Source organism: Equus quagga, chromosome 2 (genome assembly GCF_021613505.1).
Source record: "Equus quagga isolate Etosha38 chromosome 2, UCLA_HA_Equagga_1.0, whole genome shotgun sequence".
In the NCBI taxonomy this organism is placed as follows: domain Eukaryota; kingdom Metazoa; phylum Chordata; class Mammalia; order Perissodactyla; family Equidae; genus Equus; species Equus quagga.
Genome location: NC_060268.1, coordinates 169,661,001 through 169,683,975, shown reverse-complemented (window position 1 = coordinate 169,683,975; position 22,975 = coordinate 169,661,001). Strand labels below are relative to the sequence as shown.

Below are 22,975 nucleotides of genomic sequence, written 5' to 3'. Positions count from 1 at the left end.
TGTCACATGCCCAAAGTCACGTGACTAGGAAGTGGCCAAAGGCCTCTGATCTGCCTGCCTCCTGCCTGCAGTCACATTGAGTGCGTGGAAGGAGCTGGGAGCTCCCTGCTTGCTGAATATTCAGAAAACAGACCCTTGCTCTCTGACACTGGTGAGTTCAGGAGGCTGCGCAATAGACGCCCCATGAGTTCATGACCAGGAAGCCTGGACTCTCAGCGGAGCCTCAGCAGGCCATGTCCTCAGGGACCAGCTGTGTCCACTTGACCTGCTATATTTTCCTTGGCTTTAGGAGCTGAGTGACCAGGCGGGTTCGGACTTTGAGAACTCTGATGTCAGATGGGTCATCACAGTGCCTGCCATCTGGAAACAGCCTGCCAAGCAGTTCATGAGACAAGCTGCCTACCAGGTGAGTGCCGGGGTGGGAGGGGGTCCAAGATACCCATGGTGGTGACAGTCGCCCCTCTCAGTTGTCCCCCAGCATTCACAGGCCTCCTTGGGAGGAAGCGAGGGATCTCCCACAGGTGGGGGACCAAGAGCCTTCCCATTCCTCAGCTTCCTTGGTGGGGAGGAACAGGGGTCAGACCGACGAGGGGAGGAGCTGGGCTCTGTCTTCCTTCTGGCTTTAGGCGTTTCCAGGGAATGTTTCCACTGTAGATTCTCAGGGGTTAGGATTTCAAACTGGGGCTCAGAGACATTTCTCCGTGGGTGAATGGAAGTGAGAACCTCAGGGAAAAGCCTTGGGAAACAAGAATATTTGGATATGAAAGGAATAAAGACAAAGCCAATGGCCACGACCCAGGCAGACCAGCTTGGTGTGGAGGCTGAAAGCTGCACAGCACAGTGGGGAAGTAAAGGGAAGACAACTGTGCTCTGTACATTGCACCTTATGAGCAAGGCAGGAGCAGGTATGGTCACCCCAGAGAGGGGTGAGGGCTGCCACACCTGCATGGTGGCAGCCTCCTGGATGGGGGCAGTGGCATGGCTAAGGAGTGTGCAAGTCACCATGGCACCAGACAGAGCATTCCACAGGGCCGATGGCCAGCCCATCCCTTGTGGGCACTGGGGGACACTGCTGGTGCCACAAACCCTCATGGCCTCCAGCCTTCCCACTGTTGGCAGACAACTTGTGCCATGACGGGGCTCCCGTGAGAGTCTGCTTCATGGCAAGCACGCCTGGCCGTACTGTCCTGCTGTTCTGATCCCCAGGACAGAGCTGGCTCCTGTTGTACTTAATCCCCTGCCTTATTGAAAGCCCACTCTGTGGTCTGGGTCCACTTTGCATTGAGAGACAGTTTTCAGAGCCTACAACCTGAGCTGGCCTGGGGAAAGTCACCAGGGTGATAGATGGCCCCTTACCCCTGCCACACCTCTTAGAAGACCGCCACCTTTCCCAGGGGACATACCTCTGACGTTGAGTTTGTACCCACACGTATAAACCTTTCCTTTCAAAACACCCAGCAAATCACCCCTGAGCACCAGATATAATAAAAAGGCCGTGGGCATCTTGATGTCATGAATTGTACTCGATGCTTGGGGCTTCACTCCAGGTGGCAGGTAGAGCTCAAGGGAGGGCAGTGTCCCCTCCCCTCACTCTCCCTCTGTTCCCTTTCTTCCCTCCCCTGCCCCAGGCTGTCTCCTCTGCTCTCCCCTTCCTCTGTTTAGCGTGAGAATCTGGCTCCATCTATGTATCTGCCAAAAATAGATTTGTTTTTGTGGGGATGAAGGAAGAGGGTGAAGTTGCAGAAAGAGGCGACTTCTTTAAGATGGAAGAAATACGAGTGCAGTTTAGCAGTCCACAGAAGCCCTGGGCATCCAGGAGTTTTGCCGTAGTGTCATCCTCAGGCAGTATCTAAGGATGGGATGCTGGAACACAGCTGTCTACAAGGACACAGCCCAGTGATCGGAGTTTTTCCCAGGAAGGATACTCAAGACTCATGGTTTTGACTCTCATTTTCCAGCCCACAGGAAGACTTCAGCAACAAACGTGTGACCCAGAAAAGGGTCAGCTCTTATTTTTAGCCTGAAAAGGAAAGAGGAGCAGTGACTGGTAGATTTGTTAGGGCTGTTGTAGCCCTGGGCCGGCTCCTCCAAGGACTGCCTCTCTGAGCCGGTGGGGGAGAGGCCCCTCACACTGGGCCTCGCCCTCCCCCGGAAACCAGGCAGAAGTGGGTGTGGTGTACTCTGGGGTTTGGCTGGATCAAAAGGGCACCTCAGAGATTAGAGGGGTTAGCAGGTCCTCGGATGTGACCAGTGTTTATGGACGTGGGGAATTTACTTTCTGAAGCCCAGAGACACGCTGCAGGCGGGCCTGTCCTCTGATGCCATATAACTTTTGTCTGGTGCAGCTTATGCAGCTTAATTTGGGGCCCTTTGTAATTCTGGTTTCACACTTGTGTTCAGTGTATAGTCACTGAAGGAATTTCAAGATGGCGGGGACCATTCGCTCGTTCTTTGTTCACTCATTCATTTATTCATTGAACAAACCTACGCTGGGGCCTTCTGCATGCCAGGACTGGGGTAGGCGCTGGATTCATATCCTCGTAACCAAGATAGACCCTGCTCTCAAGTTGCTGGCAGCTGAGCCGTTCGTTGAACGCTTTTGTAGCTCTGGCAGAGGGGCAGAGGGAGTCTTAGGAGCATAGTTGCTTTGCCAACTTCTCTGCGGTCTCTTCAGCCTATCTTCTGGAAGAGTCCCCAGGACGAAATGGAAATGAAGCTTCTTATTCTGTGGTCAAAATTAGCATCTCTCCAACTCTCCTTCCTCATTCCCCATTTATTATACAGAATAAGAAAGATGCGCACTTGTGAGGGTTAATTTTATTTGTAAACTTGACTGGGCCAAGGGGTACCCAGCTATTTGGTCAAATGTCATTCTTAGTGTTGCTGTGAGGTTGCTTTTGGATGAGATTAACATTTAAGTTGATTGACTGACTACCACAGATTGCTCTCCCTAAGGTGGGTGGGCCTCATCCAATCAGTTGAACAATTGTATAGAAGGAAAGGCTGAACCTCCCTAGAATAAGAGAGAATTCCTCCTCCCTGCTTGCCTTCAAACTGGGACATTGGTTTTTTCCTGTCTTTGGGCTTGAACTGAAACATCGGCTCTTCCTGGGTCCTGAGCTTGCTGGCAAGGGAACCAACTATACCATCAGCTCTCCTGGTTCTCCAGCGTGCCAGCTGCAGATCTTGGGACTTGTCGGTCTACATAGTTGTGTGAGCCGGTTCCTCATAACAAATCTCTTTATATACATACAGTCATGCGCCACATAATGACATTTCGGTGCATGATGGACTGCTATGCAACGGTGATCCCGTAAGATTAGCAGCATACAGTCTGGGTGTGTAGTAGGCTATCCCATCTAGATTTGTGTAAGTGCACGCTATGATGTTCCCACAATGAGAAGATCACCTAAGGATGCATTTCTCAGAATGTATCCCCATCGTTAAGTGACTCGTGACTGTACATCCTACTGGTTCTGCTTCTCTGGAGAACCCTGACTAATACAGAACCCGAGCAAAACACACAATTCTTGGCCCAGCGAGCCTCTGAGATCTGACAGTGCCCACCGAGCCTTCCACCCAAGGTGCCGCGCATCAGCCTGGCTTTGCACAGAAGAGCTGGAAGGATGCGGTGGAACAGCACTCCATCAGGGCAGCTGGGAAACCAGTCCCATGCACCCTGCTTCATATGGGAAATGGAGCCCCTCCTTCCAGGCCTCTTGGAGGCCTCCTGAGCCCAAGTTCATGGCACAGTCACTTGGGGCCTGAGCTTTATCCTTCCCCCGGCCTGGTGGAGGAGGAAGAGGCCTGGATGCAGAGAGGGAGAGGAGGCTCTGGCAGCATCTCCCACGGGAGAAGCAGGATGTGGATGGAGTGGGTGGTTCTGGGGCCTCTACTCAGACGTGTGATTCTCTCTGAAGGCTGCAGAGCACTTTATACAGATACAGTTTATCTGTGAAACTCCAAAGAGTCCTCTTGTATCAAGTGCTTGGGGGAAAAGTGGGTTCAATCTCTACCTTTTATAATTCACAGCCTCAGGACACCGTTAGATCCTTTAGGGGCATTCAGTGAAAAGATGGTCGCAGAAAGAACGGCTGAGCCCTCTTCTGACACCTTCAGAAAATACCTAGAACGGGAGAGGGTCCCCCTGAGTCTTGAGAGCATCGTGGATAGGAAGCAGTTCAGTTTATTTCTAGAGACATTTTGCCTCAAATGTGTAGCTCCTGTAGGTTCCAGAAACTTGGTACATAAATGATGTTGCCCTGCGTATGATGATCTCATCTAACATGGAGTTACAGCTTGCCCTTCTCTCCCCTTCAGAACAAACTGCAGTAAAAAATAATCATATCAGGAAAAAACCCAACTGCAACCTCATGACACCCAGAGCCAGAGCAGCTGGAGCCCTTTGCAGCCTGACGCTGGGCCAGCAGAGCACTCGGCCCCTCTGGCCATTTTTCTCCACTGTGGACACAGTCCCTGGCAGGAGTTGGTGTAAACGCCCCGCCCATCCCTGGGCTCCCTGGAGTGCAGTTTTCTCACCCACCTGCTCCTCCTCACCCCTGAGCTTGTGACCCTCTAAAAAACTACTATGAGGGTGCTCCTGCTGCCCCAGATTTGTGGAGGAGTCAAGTGGGGTAGCGCTGTCTTGGTTCAGACACTTTCTGTTTGTGAAATCCCCAGGTCACATCTGCAGAATGCTCTTGTTCAGTGTTGCAGAGACCAGGGCCAGGAAATTGCACAATAGAGGCTGGCTGGAGGGATGGTCGATTCATTCATTCAGCAGCTGCCATCTGAGCACCTACTATGTGCTACAGGCAAGAAGACCTGACTGCTGCTCTTAGAAAATGTCCCGTCTTTCAGGAGAGGCTAGATGTGTCCGCATTGATCTAGCATTGGAGACAGTATTACTAAGTGGTCTGCCGGGCCCCCTTGGAGGGAGGGCGCACGTCCATCAGAACAGTGGCCAGGAAATATCAGCTCCAGAGGCCCAATTAGCAAAAGTGGAAAGAGTGCGCTCCTGCTTTGGTTGACCTTGGCCTAATCCCAGGCCAACAGACCCTCAGGTCTCCTGACAGCTGCCAGGACCGAGGGCTTCTGATGAGAAGACTGTTAAGTGTTTATATAGAAACAAAGGTTACACTGCCAGGCACTGGATCCTTCTGCCCAGAGATAACGACATCTGGGCTTTTGAGAGTCTGACGGATTCTTTTGCATGTCCTCCTTTTCTTGGAGTCCCCAAGTAGCTCTGGGTCCCCTCCTGGGGAGATGGAATCTACATAGAGCCAGCCTGCCTCCTCTGGCCTCTCCCCCTCAGCTCTCCGCTATGGCCTCTGTGGGAGTTTGCTGGTGGGGACACGGCCCCTGGCCCTAACTGGGGAGTGTGACAGGGGCTGGTTCAGCGAAGGAGTGTGGTACTTTGTCCTAGGCCTCCCAGACACTGCCGGGCCCCTCCCCTCTGGTTTGGGGTCCCCTTCACCTCCACTCACCATCTGCATCTTCTCCTAGGTACCATGGGGAACCCCATGGAAATGACTTAGAGCTTTTGCTGTGGAGCTGAGGCCAGCCCAGCTGGGGAGGGACGGATGAGAGGCTTCCCCTGAGGGGTGCAGGCATGCTGTCTCAGGCACTGAGTCAGCCTGTGTGTCTTTTACGTCTCTGGAATGTGGGAACGTCCCAGTGTGGGATGTCTTGCTGGATCCTGTCAGTCATGCACCAGGCACATTCAGATGCTCTCGAGTTGTATGATTTTACTCAAGGCTCTTCACTCCTCTGGACTTCATGATTTGATTTTCCACGTAGATATTTCACATAGATCAGAGTTCCTGCCCAGAACTTCAGGTAAGGTGTAGAGAGGAACGAGGGTGTTTATTTCCTGCTCCTCTTTCTGCCCTCCCATCCCCCACTCCCCGGCTCAGGCCCCTGTTGCTCTGGGACTGCCACGTGGGAGCCGCCTGGCAGGTTGACCTCCTAGGGGGACATGATGGGAGTAATGAGCCTTTTGAGTGGGCAGAGCTATGGCCTTTCCTCCTTCACACTGAGTCCCTGGGTGCCACAGTGGCACTCTGCTTCGCCCCACCCCCCAAATATTTTCCAATCTGAACTTTGGAAGAGGGTTTTGTACATTTAGGGCCAGCTCTTTCGTTGCTCATCCTTCCTTCCTCCTCGCCCCGTGTTGTGGGAGCTGGGCCTCTTAGCTTCTGTTCTAGGAGGGCCTTGATTTTACAAACCCCCGAAGATGGAAAAAATCAATCCGTGAGAGCTGTTCTGTAGAAGGGGCTCCTCTTGGTTTTATTTGGGATTTCTTCTTCTGGGATCCTGGGGATTAAGTTTCAGAGGTTTCCCCATTCCTGGTGGCACTTCACATGTGTAACCCTTGTCCTCTTTCATTGTGCACTGTGCCCTTCCGCTGTCTTTGGGCTAAGGATGTCTCATGTGACCCTGTGAGAATGCAAGGCTGGAGGAGGGGGGCGTTTAATCCCTTGAATAGGGAGTAGGGGGACATCTTGTCACACATGTGTGTCAGTGGCCTGTTGACCCATGTCAGCTAAGGGCAGACCTGGCCTCTTCAACCCAGCGACCAAGCTGATGGGCATAGATGCTGCCCCTGTGTTGGCGACAGCCAAGGGTACTAGGCAGGAAGGGGGCGGGTTCCCAGTGGATGGTGCAGGACATGTGCGCAGTTCCAGTCCGGTTTTGTAAAGGTCGGTCTTCCCAGAAGGGTTCTGCCACTTGTCGTGGGGCATTTGGTATTGGCAAAGTGGGGACTTCAGTCACCCGCCTGCTGATATATCTCATTACGACAGAATGGTTGGTTTGGAGTATAGTAATTATGGAGAATTAATGACTGCAGGTACAGGCATTGCTGTCCCAGAGTAAATTAGTAAGGAGATTGTGCCTTTCAACCAGTTGAGGAGGCACTACTGGAGTATTAGAGGCCCCTGGGGAGTTTTCTCAAAGGATGGAGGCCTGGGCCCCACCCAGTACCTGGAGTTCCTGAGAGCGGGAGAGCTGAGAACCAATTAAAGAGCAGGTCTGCTCAAGACCTGGGCCTGGGCTGGCTCTGCCACTTACAGTTGGATACCTTTCAGCCTAAGACTGTCCTGATCTTAACACTGAAAGTCTCCCGTCCCAGGAAACGCCAGGATGGTTGGTCACCCTACCTCTCTGGGCCTTGGTTTCCTTCTGCATAAAGTGAAGGAGTTGGACAAAAGGCATTTTTAATATTCTAACCTGAACCCTCCTCCCCTTCTTGTCTAATAATTAACCTCCTAAGCCCCTTCCGCCTGTGACTCGAGGTGGCTCCTCCTGGTGAGAGGTCATTGTGCACGTGTGACATTAGGCAACCTTGCGTCCCTGGTCTACAAGACGAGTCCACTAACCTCACGGGCCTGCCGTAGAATGGGGGCCTTCGCCAAAGTGGGTGCGGCACGAGGGCAGCATTCTGGGGTTCCCTAGGAAACAGCAGCAAAGACAGCAACACAGCGCTGACGGCAACGGAACGTGCTTCTGTTTTCCATCGTGCTGGCAACTAAGGAAACCCCGTGGGCTCGAACAGCTTCAACGAGCAGGCGAGACCTCGTGCTCCAGTTCACGGCTGTGAGAGGTGGCAGGGACCTGCTAGAGGCCACGCCAGGCTCATTTCTCTGAGCACCTCGGGAGGGTGGTCCTGGAGCCTCCTGGGCTGGCCCTTCTTAAGGTCTGGAGGGACTGTGACTAGAACAAGCCAGATATCACAGAGAGAAGCATTTCTGCTGTTAAAGGGATACAAACTTTGAATAAGACACTGCCAGCTGCCTCTGGACCTACACCCTAGAAAGTGAGGGACTCTGTGGGATTCCAGCAGGCGCTTTCTCCTGGAGGAATTTTCACCCTCCTGGTGCTCTGGAGATAATAGTTCAGGTTCCCATACAGCAAAATCAGATGCTCGCATAGCTGAGGTCCAGCGGTGGCCCACTGTAATGGGAAACAGACCATCCACCTTCCCTCCTGTAATGGTTTTCAAAGTTTTGGGGCCTTTCCCCCTTCGTGCTTCTCAGTTCTGGGCCAAGCAAGCTCCAAATGCAGGAGACTCTGTGGCCCAGAGAGCCTTGCGTTTGTTTCCCAAGGGTGCTTGTTTGTTTTCTTTGGCTATTCTGTGGTGTTTGGGTACCTGGCCGGGGGCCTAGCACCCAATCACACCCAATTTAAGCTCTGCAGAGGCCTGTGAATTGGGAGTGAGTTTCCCAAACAAGCAGAACGTGAGTGAGGGTGTCAGCCCAAGGCATGGGTGTCCTCGGAGTGGTCCTGCGCAGGAAGCCCGAGTCCCAGCCTCTGCTTCTGTCTTCCAGGCAGGCCTGGCCTCCCCCGAGAACTCGGAGCAGCTCATCATAGCCTTGGAGCCTGAGGCGGCCTCCATCTACTGCCGGAAGCTGCGGCTGCACCAGATGATCGAGCTGAGCAGCAAGGCGGCGGTCAATGGGTACAGCTCCAGTGACACAGTAGGAGCTGGGTTTGCACAGGGTACCTCCTGCTCTCTCTCTCCCCCTCCCTGCTCTCTCCCCTCCCGCCCCCTGCACGTTTCTCTGCCTCTGATTATTTAAAGGCACTTAGTGCTGTAACAAAGAATCAAGATGCTCCCGGAGCAGGTTGGCTTTAAGCACCTCTGTGCTCAGCCCTGCTACCTGGTCCCTCCAGGGACCCCCAATCAGCTCAGCCATTGTTACTCTCTCGTTCATCGCCCACCCACATGCCTTTGGAGAGGGGAGAGCGCTTCTCTCTCAGAACCTGAAGGTGGCCTGAGAGCAGTTCTTGGCCTTGCATTTTACTAGGCTCTTAATCTTTCCTGTCTGTTAACTGATTCTTGATCTAATCCACTTCCCTGTTATTAATTCCTCCATTAAGACTGTTGACTTATTGCTGACGCACTCATTGGGGCTGCTTCTGTGTGATGAGCTCATTATGTGTCTTAGCCATAAACCTGGGGAGAGTGTAAACTATGGCTGACAAAGGCTGACTTCTCCTTGACCTGCTGATGCTCACTCAGCTGTGGGAAGGAGCACCGCCTAGGAAGACTCAGGATGGGCATTTTTTTTTTTCTTTGTACTATTTACCAGTATGCAAGCTGGTCACAATTTTGGTCCCTAGAACTTTTTCCCTTGTATCCTGGGCTACGTGGGTCTGTCCAGGGCAATGGAGTTTGCAGACCCAGTTTGCCCTGGGTCAGTGGCAAAGCCACCAATGTGAGTGAGCATGGGTGCTAACTGGGAGTGCGGTAGGGGTGGCGCTGTGCACACAGCTCTGAGCCCTGTTCCCATATGAGGACCTCAAGGGCAGATACCCACCCATCACCCACTCCATCCTGCCCTGGAAGGCCCGGGAGGAGGAGAGGGTGACACTGGTGAGGACTGTCTCTGGCTGTTCCCCCCACAGCCTTGTTTCCACCTTATCGTTGGTCCCACACCCGGAGCGTGTCTGTGTACTCCCCGAGGCACTGGGGCCCAGGCTCATCCTTAGCAGGCGCACATTCCTGCCCAGACGGTGCTGAGCCGTCTCCTCCAGGCCTCGCCTGTTCCTCTTCACAGGGTGACTGCCCAAGGCCGCTGCTGTGCATCTGCAACCCCAGATTGAGGAGTCTGTGAACCTCAGCCACAGGACAGTGGCAAAATATTCACTTGTCACCAGCCTGCCCGTGGCTGTGTGTTAGCCCTCAGATCTGATTAATCTGGAATGAATGGAAACAGGCTTCCCTTTAAATTTGAGGGCTTGATCTGCCTTTTTCCAGCAATGTTCGGCCTCTCCCGAAACATGCCGAGGCCGGCCTTCCTGCCACCTAAATCACGGGCATGGACGCCCTGAACACTCAGGACGGTATATTTATTTAAATTTCCTTCCTCGTTGTTTTAATTGGAAAAAAGGACTGACTGACTGGGCTTTATCCTTCCATGCTGCTTCTTACTCAGTCGTTCATAAACAGAAATTCACGCCAGAAGTGGCTAATTCTCGGTAGCTCTCCTTAACAGTCCTTACGGATAACACTCACATTTGAGGGGGACTTGAGGTTTTGAATGCTTGCCTTCCCGAGAGCTCAGTTGTGGGGTTCCTTTCCTTTAACATATCCTGTCTGCCCTACCCTGCTCTGTGTCTGTGTCCTGTGCCTGGTGGAACTGGCTGTTGTCTCACGTGCTCAGAGGGTCTCTTTGGTTTTGAAGTCCTCGAATTGTTGGCCACCACCCTTCAGAGGAGCAGCGAGGCGGGCATTCTGTCTCTGCCTGTGGTACGGTTAGAACTTCTCTCCCAGGAGGAGGGGGAGCCATCTGGGAGGCCTGGCAGAGCACTTCATCAGGAGCACCCGGGATGGCGTTAGTGCCCTGAGACCCCCCGGGCCGTTCTCTGCTCCCCGATGTTCCTTCGTGATGGACGCCCACTGGACAGCACTGAAGGACAAGGAGCTGGCACTCTGCCCCCAGCACTGCAGGGTTTGCCATTGGTATTATTTTACTCCAAGAGGATTTAATAAGATTAGTAAAGGATACATTTTTCACAATCTTGGGCTTAATATGCCCAAAAAGTGGGATAATTTTTTGAGAGCTCAGAAAATGTTTTCTTAGCCCCACTTAGCTGTTCTTTATGAATGCCATTTTGTTAGTCATCTAGAATGTTTTAGAAAACCAAATGTCCACTACAGGGTCTGCAGTATAAATTCACCTGGAGCCGGTGCTGGAACAGGAGAGAAGCCCCGAGTTTGGGGATCCATCCTGGGCCTGCAGGAACTCTTGAATCAGGGACGGCCACTCCACAACAGACCAGGGCTGAGGGCACTTTGGGCTGGCAGTGCCCCAGAGAAGATGCTGTTTTGCAGACACTGTGCTCCTTGCTAAAAGAGGCTAGTGGGTCAAGGGTCCTTTACTGGATAACCAGAAGCACATGGATTTGTAGGGCAGTTCAAAGTCAGCAGCACCCACCTAGGGACTAAAACAATTGGCGGGGGCAAAATTGTGGGGGCGGCAGCAGAGCGGTGGATGGAGCCTCCACCTGTAAAAGTCATTCACAGCCGTGACCCTCTGTCAGGGACCTGGGCTCATCTTCGGTGCTTCCCCTTCATTATCACCTACTGTGTGCCTGCTGTCACACTGGATGCTGAGGATAAATCAGAGAACCAGTCCCTGCTCTGCCTGTGAGGAACTTAGGCCAAGTATTATTATCCCCATGTTATGGATGAGGAAACTGAGGCCCAGAGGGCTTACATGATTTGTCCAAATTCCCACCGTGGCTGTGTCCTGCTGCTGCCCGGGTCCCTCTCACACACCTTTCCCATCTCTTACCATTCGTATTCTGCTTTTCCAGACCTCATTGTAAATTGTTAACTCTCAGAGCATGCACGCATGAGGGTCTGTGGTCCCAGGGCTAATTTTGGGCTGCAAGAGAGAGTCGTGGGAACTGCAAGCCCCTGAACCTTCCTGACCTGGTTTCCTCATCTGGATGTAGGATGATGATTTGTGGCCTGTCCGCCTCACAGGGCTGTCAGGGAGGTCTGCGGGAGATGAAATACCCTATGCAAGGCGTCACAGCCACTAAGCACCCGGAGACACAGCCAGGCTGTCCTGCAGTGTTCAGGAAAAAGGCGGCCCTGGGGCTTTGCCGGGTTGCAGGCCACCTTGTGGCTGAAGCGCCACCTTGTGGCTGAAGAGCATATTGGCTTCAACTGGATCAGGAAATGGCTCCAGACCTGTGTTTATCCAGGATCCAGTAAGGAAAACGCCCACATTCCTTGTGTCAGGCAGAGTTCCTGGATGTGAAATTGTTTAATCGAGTACACTGCAGGCTGCTTGGCAGAGGCTTCCCCTGGAGCAGCAAAGCCAGGGAATTGGCCGATTTTATTAACCTATTCCCCAAAAAATGTCACCAGAGGAAGACCTCAAGAGGGACAGCTTTTCAGCAGGGCATGCAGCTGAAGAGATTCAAGGCTGCCATGCAGATGAAGAGATGAAGGCTGGTGGCAATAGCTGCTGCTCTGGAAGGGCTGGCTGTGTGACTCCCGATGTTGTACTTATGTAATCATTTGGGTCAAGTATGGCTAAATGTTGCATCCCTGAACTCCTCCTGCTGTTGCCTCACTGACTGCCTCAGATGACTGCCTGCTTTTTCATGCTTTCTTACCCATCGTCATTTTCTTTCTGTTGGCCACTAGCTAAGGAACACGTACGGCGTAATCGGCAGAGTCGGACCTTTTTGGTGGAGAATGTCATAGGAGAAATCTGGTCCGAGCTGGAGGAAGGTAGCGTCCTTGAACGTCTTTTGCCCTTGCTGGATTTTTTTTTTGTTTTTGGTGCTGCTGGCAAAAATGCATTCCTATTTGTTCCTTTTGCACTTTTGGAGAATGTTCAAAATCACTTAGTTTTAAAGACCACTCACCCAAGGAGAGCTCTTTTGTAGCTATAATTTTGCATGTTGTAAAACCATATAGACTCTTCAGAAGAGAGGTAGGAAATGGAACTCACCAGTAAAAACAATGGGTCATTTTATGGTGCCATTATCTTGGCAGGAAGTTGTCCACTTGTACATGACAGGTATGCAGCAGCGTGTGACATGAATGCTTCAGTCTTAAAGATTCACTCCTCTGGGTTCTTTATCATCCATGCTAACCATCACTTCTGGGCAGACATTATTACATTCTCTTTAGTCATGGATAACTCGCTGTGAGGCTAATTAACAAAACCATTGTACTAATGAGAGGTGTTGATGGCACTTAGCTGGGTTTACCAAGTCATCACCTGCCAGCTTGTTTCAGGATGGGGTTGACAAGCGGCCTATGTAAAGGATGGTTGTTTTTGTACCAGGTGACAAGTATGTGGTTGTGGACAGTGGCGGTGGCACGGTAGACCTGACAGTCCATCAGATACGGTTACCAGAGGGACACCTTAAAGAACTGTACAAAGCAACAGGTGAGCCCTGCATGGCTGATTTCCTCACGCGTGAGCCACTCCACTCATACCAGATTTTTCTCAGCGTTTCCTTCTCTCAGCATGGGATTGAGACAGGAAAGGTTACCAATACTTCTGTGAAAATGGAGAGACAAATGCACCTAAATGGTCTTAAAACACAAATCACTGTAACTTGGGTTTTAGTGTAGATTGAGCCTCTTTCAGATCCTGGCCAAGGGAGTTTGTTTCTGAAAGTTCTGGAAGGATGTGATTGTACCCTGACTTCATGTATGATTTAGTGCTATGGTTAAGCCTTCTAGGGAGGTCCTGGGACACCAGGTCTTGGATCAAGATTTGCCAAACCAGACAACAGGCTCGTTGCCTTGGTGGGGGGGGGGATGGTGAGCAATTACTAGGTGGCAGGAATGAGGCAAGGCCTGCAGGTTACTGGCCCCTGTCCTTGGATTTCTTGCGTGGGAATACCATGATGCTCCTCATTAGTTAAATGTCTTGATTTTATTTAGACTGTAATTGATTTTAAACAGATTGTTGACGAGTGATTTCTGTAGGAAAGTTCCCCCACATGGAATGAGAAGAACCTAAGGGTTATAAGGTGTAAGTAAGAACACGTAGCTGCCACCTGCTTGCTAAGCGGGTCCGAGGTCGTGCTACTTGGTGTTTCAGAGAACGCAAGGTGGGCTGTTTCTCAGACTTTGGATTCAGTTTCTGATGGTTCTTAACATGGTGGGCTCCCATTTTGTTCTCGACTCAGGTGGACCCTATGGCTCCTTAGGAGTAGATTATGAATTTGAGAAGCTTCTGTGTAAAATATTTGGAGAGGATTTTATTGAACAATTCAAAATCAAGCGTCCTGCAGCCTGGGTTGACTTAATGATCGCGTTTGAGTCTCGCAAAAGAGCGGCTGCCCCGGACCGAACGAACCCGCTGAACATCACCCTGCCCTTCTCCTTCATTGACTACTACAAGAAGTTCCGTGGGCACAGCGTGGAGCACGCCTTGAGGAAGAGCAAGTAAGCGGGGCTCACGTTGGGCTCAGGACATTCTAGAGAGTGGATCGTGTTGATGGGAGGGAGGAAGGGGGTGTGGACTCTGGGTTCCAATCCTACACACTCGCTGTGTGACCTTGGGCAAGTGATTCAACTTCTCTGCTCCTCAGTTTTTTCATCTGGAAAATGGGGATGATAATTCTACCTACCTCAAAGGGTTGTTGTGAGGATGAAATGAATTCATATATGTTAGATGCTTAGCACAATGCCTAGGGATCTGCAAAGTAGTATCTATGTGTTTGCTGTTATGATGTACTAAAAAATATAAGCTTTATGAAAGCAGGGAATTTTGTCTGTTTTGGCCTCTGCTGTATCCCCAGTATTTGCAACAGAACCTGGTACATACCTAGCAGGTGCTCAGTAAATATTTGTTGAAAGAATCCCGTGGGAGTCTGGGTTTCCTGCTACTGTGCATTTCTTGGCTGCAGGCAAGAGTTTGCAGCTCAGCTTGTTGCAAAATGAACATATTTGGAAGATGTTTTAAAGCTGAATTTAAAAAAAATAGAGAAAAATCCTAGGTTTCTAAAAATCTTTTTAGAGTGGAAAATTTCAAACATTTACTGTGTGAAATGAACCTCCTTATCTAGCATCGACAATTGTCAATTCCTGGCCAGTCTAAATCCTCATGCACCCTTCCCTAATTATTTTAAAGCAAATCTCAGGTTGTCATCTAATCCATAAACACGTCAGTACGTATCTCTAAAGAAGATAAATTTAAAATCATAGCCACAACACTATCATCACACTAAAATTAGTGATTCTTCAATATCATCAAATAGCCAGTTAACATTAAAATTTTCTCGATCGTCCCATGCTTTTTTTCAGTTTGCATCAGTGTTTAACTGACAGCTATACACAGCAATTATCTGATATTCCTCTTAAGTCTCACTTAATATACAAGTTTCCTTTCCTGTTTTTTGCTTGCAACTTATTAGATGACACAGCTGACTGTTTGTCCTGTAGACTTTCCTATAGTCTGGGTTTTGCTCACTGCATGCCCACATCATGTGTTCTTCTGTCCCCTGGTATTTTTTTTTTTTTTTTTTTTTTTTTGCAAACGGACAGATTGAGCTAGAGGTTTGGTTCCAGTTTGAGTTTTTGGCAGATCTATTTCCTGGTGGTGGTATTTCCTACCGCATCACATCAGGGGACACATCGTGTTTCCTTGTCGATTCTTTTGTGATGTTAGCAGCCATGGATGCTTATTGCTTAGGCCTTAATTGAAGGGGTGGCCCCGTGGTTGTCTGCTTAGTCTGTTATCCTTCTGCATTTCTTCGCTAGAACACATCTGTAGAGAGAAATTTTTCTTCTCAAAGGTTTGGTTGCCCTGAAGTACAGTTCATATAGGAAAAAGAAGACAAATCTTGGTTCTTTCCTCCCATTTATAAGTTTTTTGTTAAAAAAAAATTGTTGATTTCCTAGCATCCTCCAAAGTGACAAATGAATTTTTTTCTTTTGCGGGGGCACTAGGGGAGTATCATTAAGAATTCATGGGTTTAAGCATGTTCAATGTATTTTAAGCCATGGCAGTTATATTCTTATTGATGCTCAAATTGTCCCATCTTGGCCCATAGGAGCCTCTTCAGGTTGGCTCCTGAGTCCCAGTGACATGACATCTGTGGTCGTTGACAGTATGGTATATGAAGATGCTCCTGGCTCATCTTGTATGTTCTCTACCCCAGACCTGCAATCGGTTGTTCCTCTAAGAAGCCCTGGTTCCTTTTGGTGGGAAACAAAGTATATTTGACTCCAGCTCTTCTTGCCCTTGGAGCAGGGTCCTAGCTGGACTCTTTTACTAGGCTGATGTTCTCTCTGCCCCTCAGAGACAACCTGCTCCCTTGGTCCCCCCTAGAGGCACCTGCTCCGAGTTGAATCCCAAGTGCTGCCTGCACAGTTCTGGGCCTGCCAGCTCTCCTACTGGGGAGACTGGCTGCAGCCAGCCATGGGGTCACTCCACACCGTACCACACTGTCCTCTGGCCTAGGCCATGGAAAGAATTCCTGGTGTGGGAGACCTGGCAGAATCTAGAACGTGATGCTGGGAAGCAGCTGGTGTGTGTTTCACTTCAGGGACAGAGACACCCTTTGCTCAGCCCCTTTGAACTTGAGAACGGGCGGGGTAGATACTGCAGTAAACAGTTCCTGGTGTTCACTTAGCGCCAGGAAGTTTCCAAAGTGTTTTCACAGACATGGTATTTAACTTGATCTTCACAACAATCTCTGCAAAGGAGGTAAGGCAAGTGGCGTTATCCTTGATTTCCAGACGAGAAGACTGCGGCTCAGAGAAAACGTAGGTCAACTTGCCCAGAGTTCGGTAGCTACTAAGTGGTGGAGGCCAGATTGGAGCCCAGCCATCCAGACTCCCTGTGCAGTGCTCTTTTGTTCCATGCCGCTGCTTTAGCCATGCTGCACCTTTGATAGAGACAGTGAGGGGCATCTGGTCGGACAGGCTGATCACCATCATGGGGCAGCTGCTTGCAGGGCGGGAGATGTACCTGGGCGCACGGGTTTATGCCTTTATGTGGAGTACTTTGGAAACATCGTATGAGCCTTTAATAGGCATCCCAAAGAGAGAGAGATCCCTCGATTTATCTCCTTGTCTTTTGCACTAGACTTTGGCTTCCACTGTCCCAGGGGAAAGTTGGCCACAGCGGAAAGCAAAGAGAAACAGATGACACTATGTCTTAGCTTTTGGGTTTCTAAGGGTCCGGGTCCTGGCAGTGTGGCATATTTTCAAGGAGTTTCAAACTGCTTTCTGCCCTTTTTAGATGTGACAGCTGTTCTGCCAGGGCCCGTCTCTGTGCAGAATAGTCTAGGTATCCTTTATACACTCACTGCCCATTTCTCTCTGTGCCACACCCCCACAGTGTAGATTTTGTGAAGTGGTCCTCGCAGGGGATGCTGAGGATGAGTCCAGATGCCATGAATGCCCTTTTTAAGCCAACTATCGACAGCATCATTGAGCATCTCCGTAAGTATCAGTCAGTGTGGCAGAGCCAAGAGGGGGGACTGACTTTTCCAGCATCACCAGCCAGTGCCTGTGAAGCCAGGTCGGCAGGGGGCCCGGGACTGGGAGCCACAGGCCAGGCCGCAGCTGGAGCAGGTGGGGCCTGGGCATGGATGAGGGATGTTGCTGGACACAGGCTCCGGGTCCCTCCCCTCTGGTACTGAAAGCAGCCGACAGCCTGTTCTCACCTGGGCTTACAGTTTGGCTTCCAAAGTCTGAGAGCTGGGAGCTCTACAATATTATCCTCAAGCCATAGGCCCTAGGGAATGTGTGGTCTTTGCTTTATCAGGACAAATTAGGAACCAGAATCCTTGCTGGGAGGAGGAACTGTTGTGTGAACCAAAGAAAGGCTCCCACCAGGAGAATCAGAACAAACAGCGTCTAGCCATGCCATTATGCTGCTCCCACGTGGCCCGCAACCAGGGACACAGAGTAGACTCACTGGGGACCGTGTTCATATCCAGGCCTCCCATCTGCTTCCTACCCCTCTCCTACTAAATCAGAACCCCTGGGGTGGGACAGGATTTCTATGAAAACCAAAGAAAAATATTTATAACAGCCTGCCTTGACTTACCTAACAGAACCACAGGTTTGGAGAGTATGACGAGTATTCATTTATGTGTAACAAATTGCTACTTAAAATGATCACCAGCTAGCTGTTACAGTGGGTTTCTACTTAGCAGTAGCTTTGGGTTTTATTCCTAAGCATATTGGTGCGCAAACCCCTTTCTTTAAAAGACCAGCTCTACCCAGTTCTGTCCAACGAGCTCAGACCAGGCCTGTCCTCCTGTTGGCCCAAGTGATCTCGTCCATTCCCCACCTTCTCAGGCACCCCTTTGCCTGCTGGCTTTTGGTGACAGGATGTTGTCCCCTCCTCTTCCCTTTCAGGGGACCTGTTTCAGAAGCCCGAGGTGTCCACTGTCAAGTTCCTCTTCCTCGTGGGTGGCTTTGCAGAGGCACCCCTCCTGCAGCAGGCGGTGCAGGCTGCCTTTGGCGACAAGTGCCGCATCATCGTCCCCCAGGACGTGGGCCTCACCATCCTCAAGGGTGCCGTCCTCTTCGGCCTGGACCCTGCCGTCATCAAGGTGCGCCGGTCTCCGCTCACCTACGGGGTGGGCGTGCTGAACCGCTACGTGGAGGGCAAGCACCCACCCGAGAAGCTGCTGGTGAAGGACGGCACTCGCTGGTGCACTGACGTTTTCGACAAGTTCATCTCTGCCGACCAGTCCGTGGCCCTGGGTGAACTGGTCAAGCGTAGCTACACTCCGGCCAAGCCCTCCCAGCTGGTCATCATCATCAACATCTACAGCTCTGAGCACGACGACGTGAGCTTCATCACTGACCCCGGGGTGAAGAAGTGCGGCACCCTCCGCCTGGATCTCACGGGGACCAGCGGCACAGCCGTGCCCCCTCGGAGGGAGATTCAGACCCTCATGCAGTTCGGGGACACCGAGATCAAGGCCACAGCTATTGATATAGCCACCTCGAAGAGTGTCAAGGTTGGCATCGACTTCTTAAATTACTAACTGGCCTCCCCGTGCCGCCTGCCCCCCTGGACTCACTCACCTGCATCTGCTGACCTCAACCTTGACCTCTGCCCCTGCCCTGCCCCTCACCACTGCCCACCTGAATTTCAGCAGGGAAGATGAGAACAACCAGGGGTAGAATAATTAGGGATTTTTGAGGGCGCACTGGAGTCAGAAAAACTGTCGGAAATTAAGATTGAGGCTTGGGAATGAGAAACTCAAAGGTCCTAGAAGAGAAGCTAGTTTTCATAGGTACAGAGTGGTGAGACACCCACCCAACAAGGGAATCAATAGGTTTCTGCAGCAGTGACGGAGCTTGCCTTTGAGCAGATGGCCGTTAAGTAGAACTTAGGATGAGCTATTGCTGTCTTTCACATTTGAAATGAGATCTTTGAGCAAGGAGGAGATTCTTCATCTCTTTGAGACTTTCCTTTTTATCCTTTTTGGATGGCAGTCAATATAAAATGCCACCCCATCTGTAGTTCATGTCTTTTCATTATCATGTGACTCGAAGTGGTGATTCAGTGGGAATTGGAGCATTTTTAGCTGGTGGGAGAAGCTTGCCTACACTGGGCACTATTTTAGGTTCTCATAATTTAAATTCTAAATGGGTTCCATGAAGAATAACTGTAGCTTTGGCTAATCCACTAGGATTTGTGAGTGGGAGAGCTGAGACCTCAACTTTCTAGCAGGTAAAAACTTGATTTGAGGGAAATGGATATTAAAGAGCTACTGACCCATAGGTCAGTAATTATATGCTGCGATATAATTACCAGAATGCCAAATCCTGATTTCTGAATTTATAAGTAGCTCTGGTTCACCTTCGGAGGATTCCATATGAGAAGGTGAGGCTGCAGTTTGCCTTGTCCGCATCACCAAGCCCACTTGTCCAGAACAGCCTTGACAAGCAAATATATTTTAAAGTAACTCCCTCCTCCTTGCTCAACCTCATCTCCCTAAGTGTTTTGGCCATTTATTCCCACATTTTGAAAAGAATAAATTGGTGATACATGGGCAGCGAATCTGTTCTATGAAATGTTTCATTAAAATCTTCGGGTTTTAAAGTCTGTCCAACATTGATGAAATTAAGCCAGGTTTTTTCAAAGCAGTTCTGTGGCTCGCCTGCATGAGAACTGCCTGGGTGCTTGTTACAAACAGCTTCCTGGATGCTATCCCTTTCACGAACTGAAGTCGAGTCTTGGAGAGGAGGACCAGAATCGGCAATTTTTAGTAAACACCACAGGTGACTGTGTTTCAACTGAAATTTGAGAATTCTTAACTTTAGGTTTTGTTGGAAGCTGAAGCACAGCCCAGAGCTGGCAGCCTGGGTCTTCCCATTCGGGCTCCCTCAGCGAGAGGGTTTACACGTGAAGAGCGATCATCGCACACCCTGCCCTCTTGTGAGTGGGGCTGGGGCTCCACCTGCCTTGGGCTTGGCGCTTTTAACCCTCACAGGAAGGGCCTGGGGAGGAAAAAGATTGGAAGAAAGGCACCCTAAGGACAGAGCTGACTGAGGAACCAAGGGCTCGGTTCTCTCCTTCCTTCCCCACTTGCAAAGCCAGTCTTCTCCAATGTTCAGGGACCAACAGAGGAAAAAGAATCAAGAATCTGACTCCCAGCCTTTCTGATCTGTTCAAAGCTGTTTTTTCCACCTGCTGGAATTCATTCCGACTTTCAGTCACTGGAGGCATGCATAATGGATGAAGGGAGGATGAGGGAACTAACTTCGAATGCAAGGTGGATTTACAGACTCATTATCATAGCCGATATGCAGATTTTCAGTAGCATTTCCAATTTCATCCTAACATGTCGTCTTTTTCACATCGCCTGCTGCAGAATTCCCTCCTGGGATGTGAAACACGAACAAACCGCGGAACCAGAGAATGCTAGTCACATAACTCAGTGGTGGGATTTCGTATCCAGGTACAAAGGTGTGTTTGCTAGGGTTCTCTTCTGCCTGCTCTGCTTCAAAAGCTAAATGTTCTGAGTCTGTCTCTGCTGTTGCCAGCCATTCTCTACAAATAGGACTTTTCAATTTAGTTATAAGTAATATAATTTTATGTACATATAATATTAGAATATTGTACAGAATCTTTATTTCTACAATGTGCTTTTCTTGTTAAAAAAAAGAAAATGCTCTTTGAATTTTGTTGATGACATTGCTGCCTTTAATTTTCCACAGTTTCATTTCTTAATTGTGCTTACTAACCATCAATTTGTACCGATATTAAGCGATGGACTATTTATGCAAGACTGAGCAATAGACAGAGGTGCCTAGGGTCAGAATACTCTGAACAAATGGACCACCTGGAACAACTTCATCAGACCTTTCTATACACACATCCTTCCCAAAGGCTTACAGGTTAAGGAGCATAATAATCTAATTGATTCTCCTGTCCAGTCCTTGAGAGCTGAACCTTCTGGTTCTGTAAGTAATGTGACCTGTGCAGAAAAACCTACGAAAACTCTTTGCATCCCTGCAGGGTTGTCAGTCTCTCCTGTGGGGCAAAGCAGTCACTGAGGGCACAGTGTGGTCCCACCGTGTGTGATGTTTTAGAACACCCGGGTCAGAGGAAGGAGCCTAGTGGTGCACAAATCCAGCTTATCTATTGGATTAAGTGTAAGAGTGAGTAATATAGTCAAGTCCCTCTTTTTTTGGCTAATGTAAGGTCTTTCCCACCTTGCATTAAGGATGTCTCCTTGTCTGCTATTTCTCTTAGATGGGCTGGTTGAAATTTGCAGTGTTGGCAAATAGCTGATGGAGAGGGGGTGATAATTTTATTGGACTTTCTTCTGGCCCCAGCGATGTAGCCCCAATAGTCAGACTCCTTAAAGGGAATCCCCAAACCCATCCCTCCTCCCCCTCCATCCCCGCAGGAATATTCCAGAATAAGAGCACTGGATAAGTACACTTGAACACATTTTCTAATCTTAGAAAGTTTCTAAAAGGCCTGTTGTCTTGACCCATTACTCAATTGTCCCTGGCGTATTACCTGGTGGTCATTCTTGGAAGCAGAATTATCAAAGGATTTCCTTTGTCACTGCCCTCTATGTACACAGCAGGCATTCATAAATGCTGAATGAGAGACAAGTTACAGACAGACAAATAGTAAAGAGGAGACACAAGCGTTTTCGCAGAGTGATAGCTAAGATGAGTCCCCCTTACAGAGCCTGCCCTACCCTTAGAATGTTATTTAGATCAAGTTTAGCTTTTAGAGTCCAGGTCTGGTTAATTGCCAGGGTGGCAAACAATCGCATGCACCAATATAAACAGGAGTCAAAATGCACTATTAGTCGAAGATCGAACTTCACGTTGTAGAGATGAAATAGCTGTGATTAAGCTGCATATTTATGCTGGGAAGTGGCTTAAGTGGTTGACTAGTGCAAAAGTTGTTGGCCGTAACATCACACCTCTCATCTGCTTGGAATATGGAACAGTATTCGAAAATATCAGTCACTGGGGTCTTGTTCACTACAAGATAAATTCAGACTTCACAGAACTTTGCAGCAGTTCACAACTTGACAAGATTGTATCTGCAAATTTTCTGTCTTCGCAGATGTCTAATAAAGCAAAACTCTGGATCTCCTGCGGCCCAGACTTCTTTTTTTTTGCACTCTGAGTTTGTAAATGGAATTACAGATAGATCACTACTGACCCTCCCCCTCCACCCCACGGCAGGTGGAGATTGCTTTATTAATTTCATTCCAACAAGACTGGCCTCTGTTTGCTGGAAACCAAGGCTCCATCAATGTCCATGAGCCCCTTTTCCCTCTAGGCTGGAAGAAAGCAGTCTAGCCAGAGAAAAAAAAAGGCAGATAAGCCGGGGTGGCCACCGACAACTCCACTGCACCGGAATGAAGGTCGTGAAAGAAAAGCAGAAGGCCTAGGAGGAGAGCTTTGCCCTCTGGTATCCTGGCAGGCAGGCCACGCTGGCGGCTGCATCTAGAACCTCGGGTGTGTTCCATGCTTGGTGTCTGGGGCACCCTCCAAAGTTGGCTCTAGAAGCTTCTGGATAGCCTGAGGTGGGGGTCTTAGAACCCTGAGAGGGTATAAATGGGTTCTTCCTAAGTGGGTAGCTCCATCAGCCTTCACCTGAAGGTCACTCCCCAGGAGGGCTGAGGTAGGGAAGGCTGCTGAGTGCAGTGAGTCAAACGAACGAACGAACAAGCGCCACTGGGAAAGCAGCGCAGTCAGGCCTCGGTGCTTTCCTTCTCTGGGCAGGAGCGGCTGGGACTAGCAGTCTGTGCACTGCGGCCCTCTGTCGGGGCCCCAGAGCGGGCATCCTGGTTTCACTCCAATGAGGGGAAGGCTCAGGCCCCTTAGCTCCCATAAGGTGAGGATGGTTAGAAAGGAGTACCGCTTCACTAGCCCTGCGCCCCTTCCTTCCTTTTGGTGCATTGCCCACTTCTGCCCCTGGACCTGTTGCGTCATTTGGAAATCCCGTCCTTCCTAATAAGACACAGCAGAAGGCTCGGG

The 22,975-nt window shown here is 50.0% G+C and overlaps 1 protein-coding gene across 3 annotated transcripts in view; it reads left to right on the top strand.

Annotated features, from left to right (window-relative positions):
• The window catches only part of HSPA12A (heat shock protein family A (Hsp70) member 12A), a 72,886-nt gene extending 50,807 nt beyond the window's left edge, over positions 1-22,079 (top strand). For 2 of the 3 annotated variants that reach the window (XM_046652142.1, XM_046652144.1), the window contains exons 6-12: positions 290-406; positions 8,328-8,499; positions 12,167-12,253; positions 12,816-12,920; positions 13,672-13,930; positions 16,833-16,936; positions 17,861-22,079. In XM_046652142.1, coding sequence (XP_046508098.1) covers positions 290-406; positions 8,328-8,499; positions 12,167-12,253; positions 12,816-12,920; positions 13,672-13,930; positions 16,833-16,936; positions 17,861-18,498 — 1,482 coding nt within the window. In that variant the 3' untranslated portion in view covers positions 18,499-22,079. The remainder of the gene's footprint in view (positions 1-289; positions 407-8,327; positions 8,500-12,166; positions 12,254-12,815; positions 12,921-13,671; positions 13,931-16,832; positions 16,937-17,860) is intronic. The other variant, XM_046652143.1, reaches the window with a different exon arrangement.
• Positions 22,080-22,975: the final 896 nt, after the last annotated feature.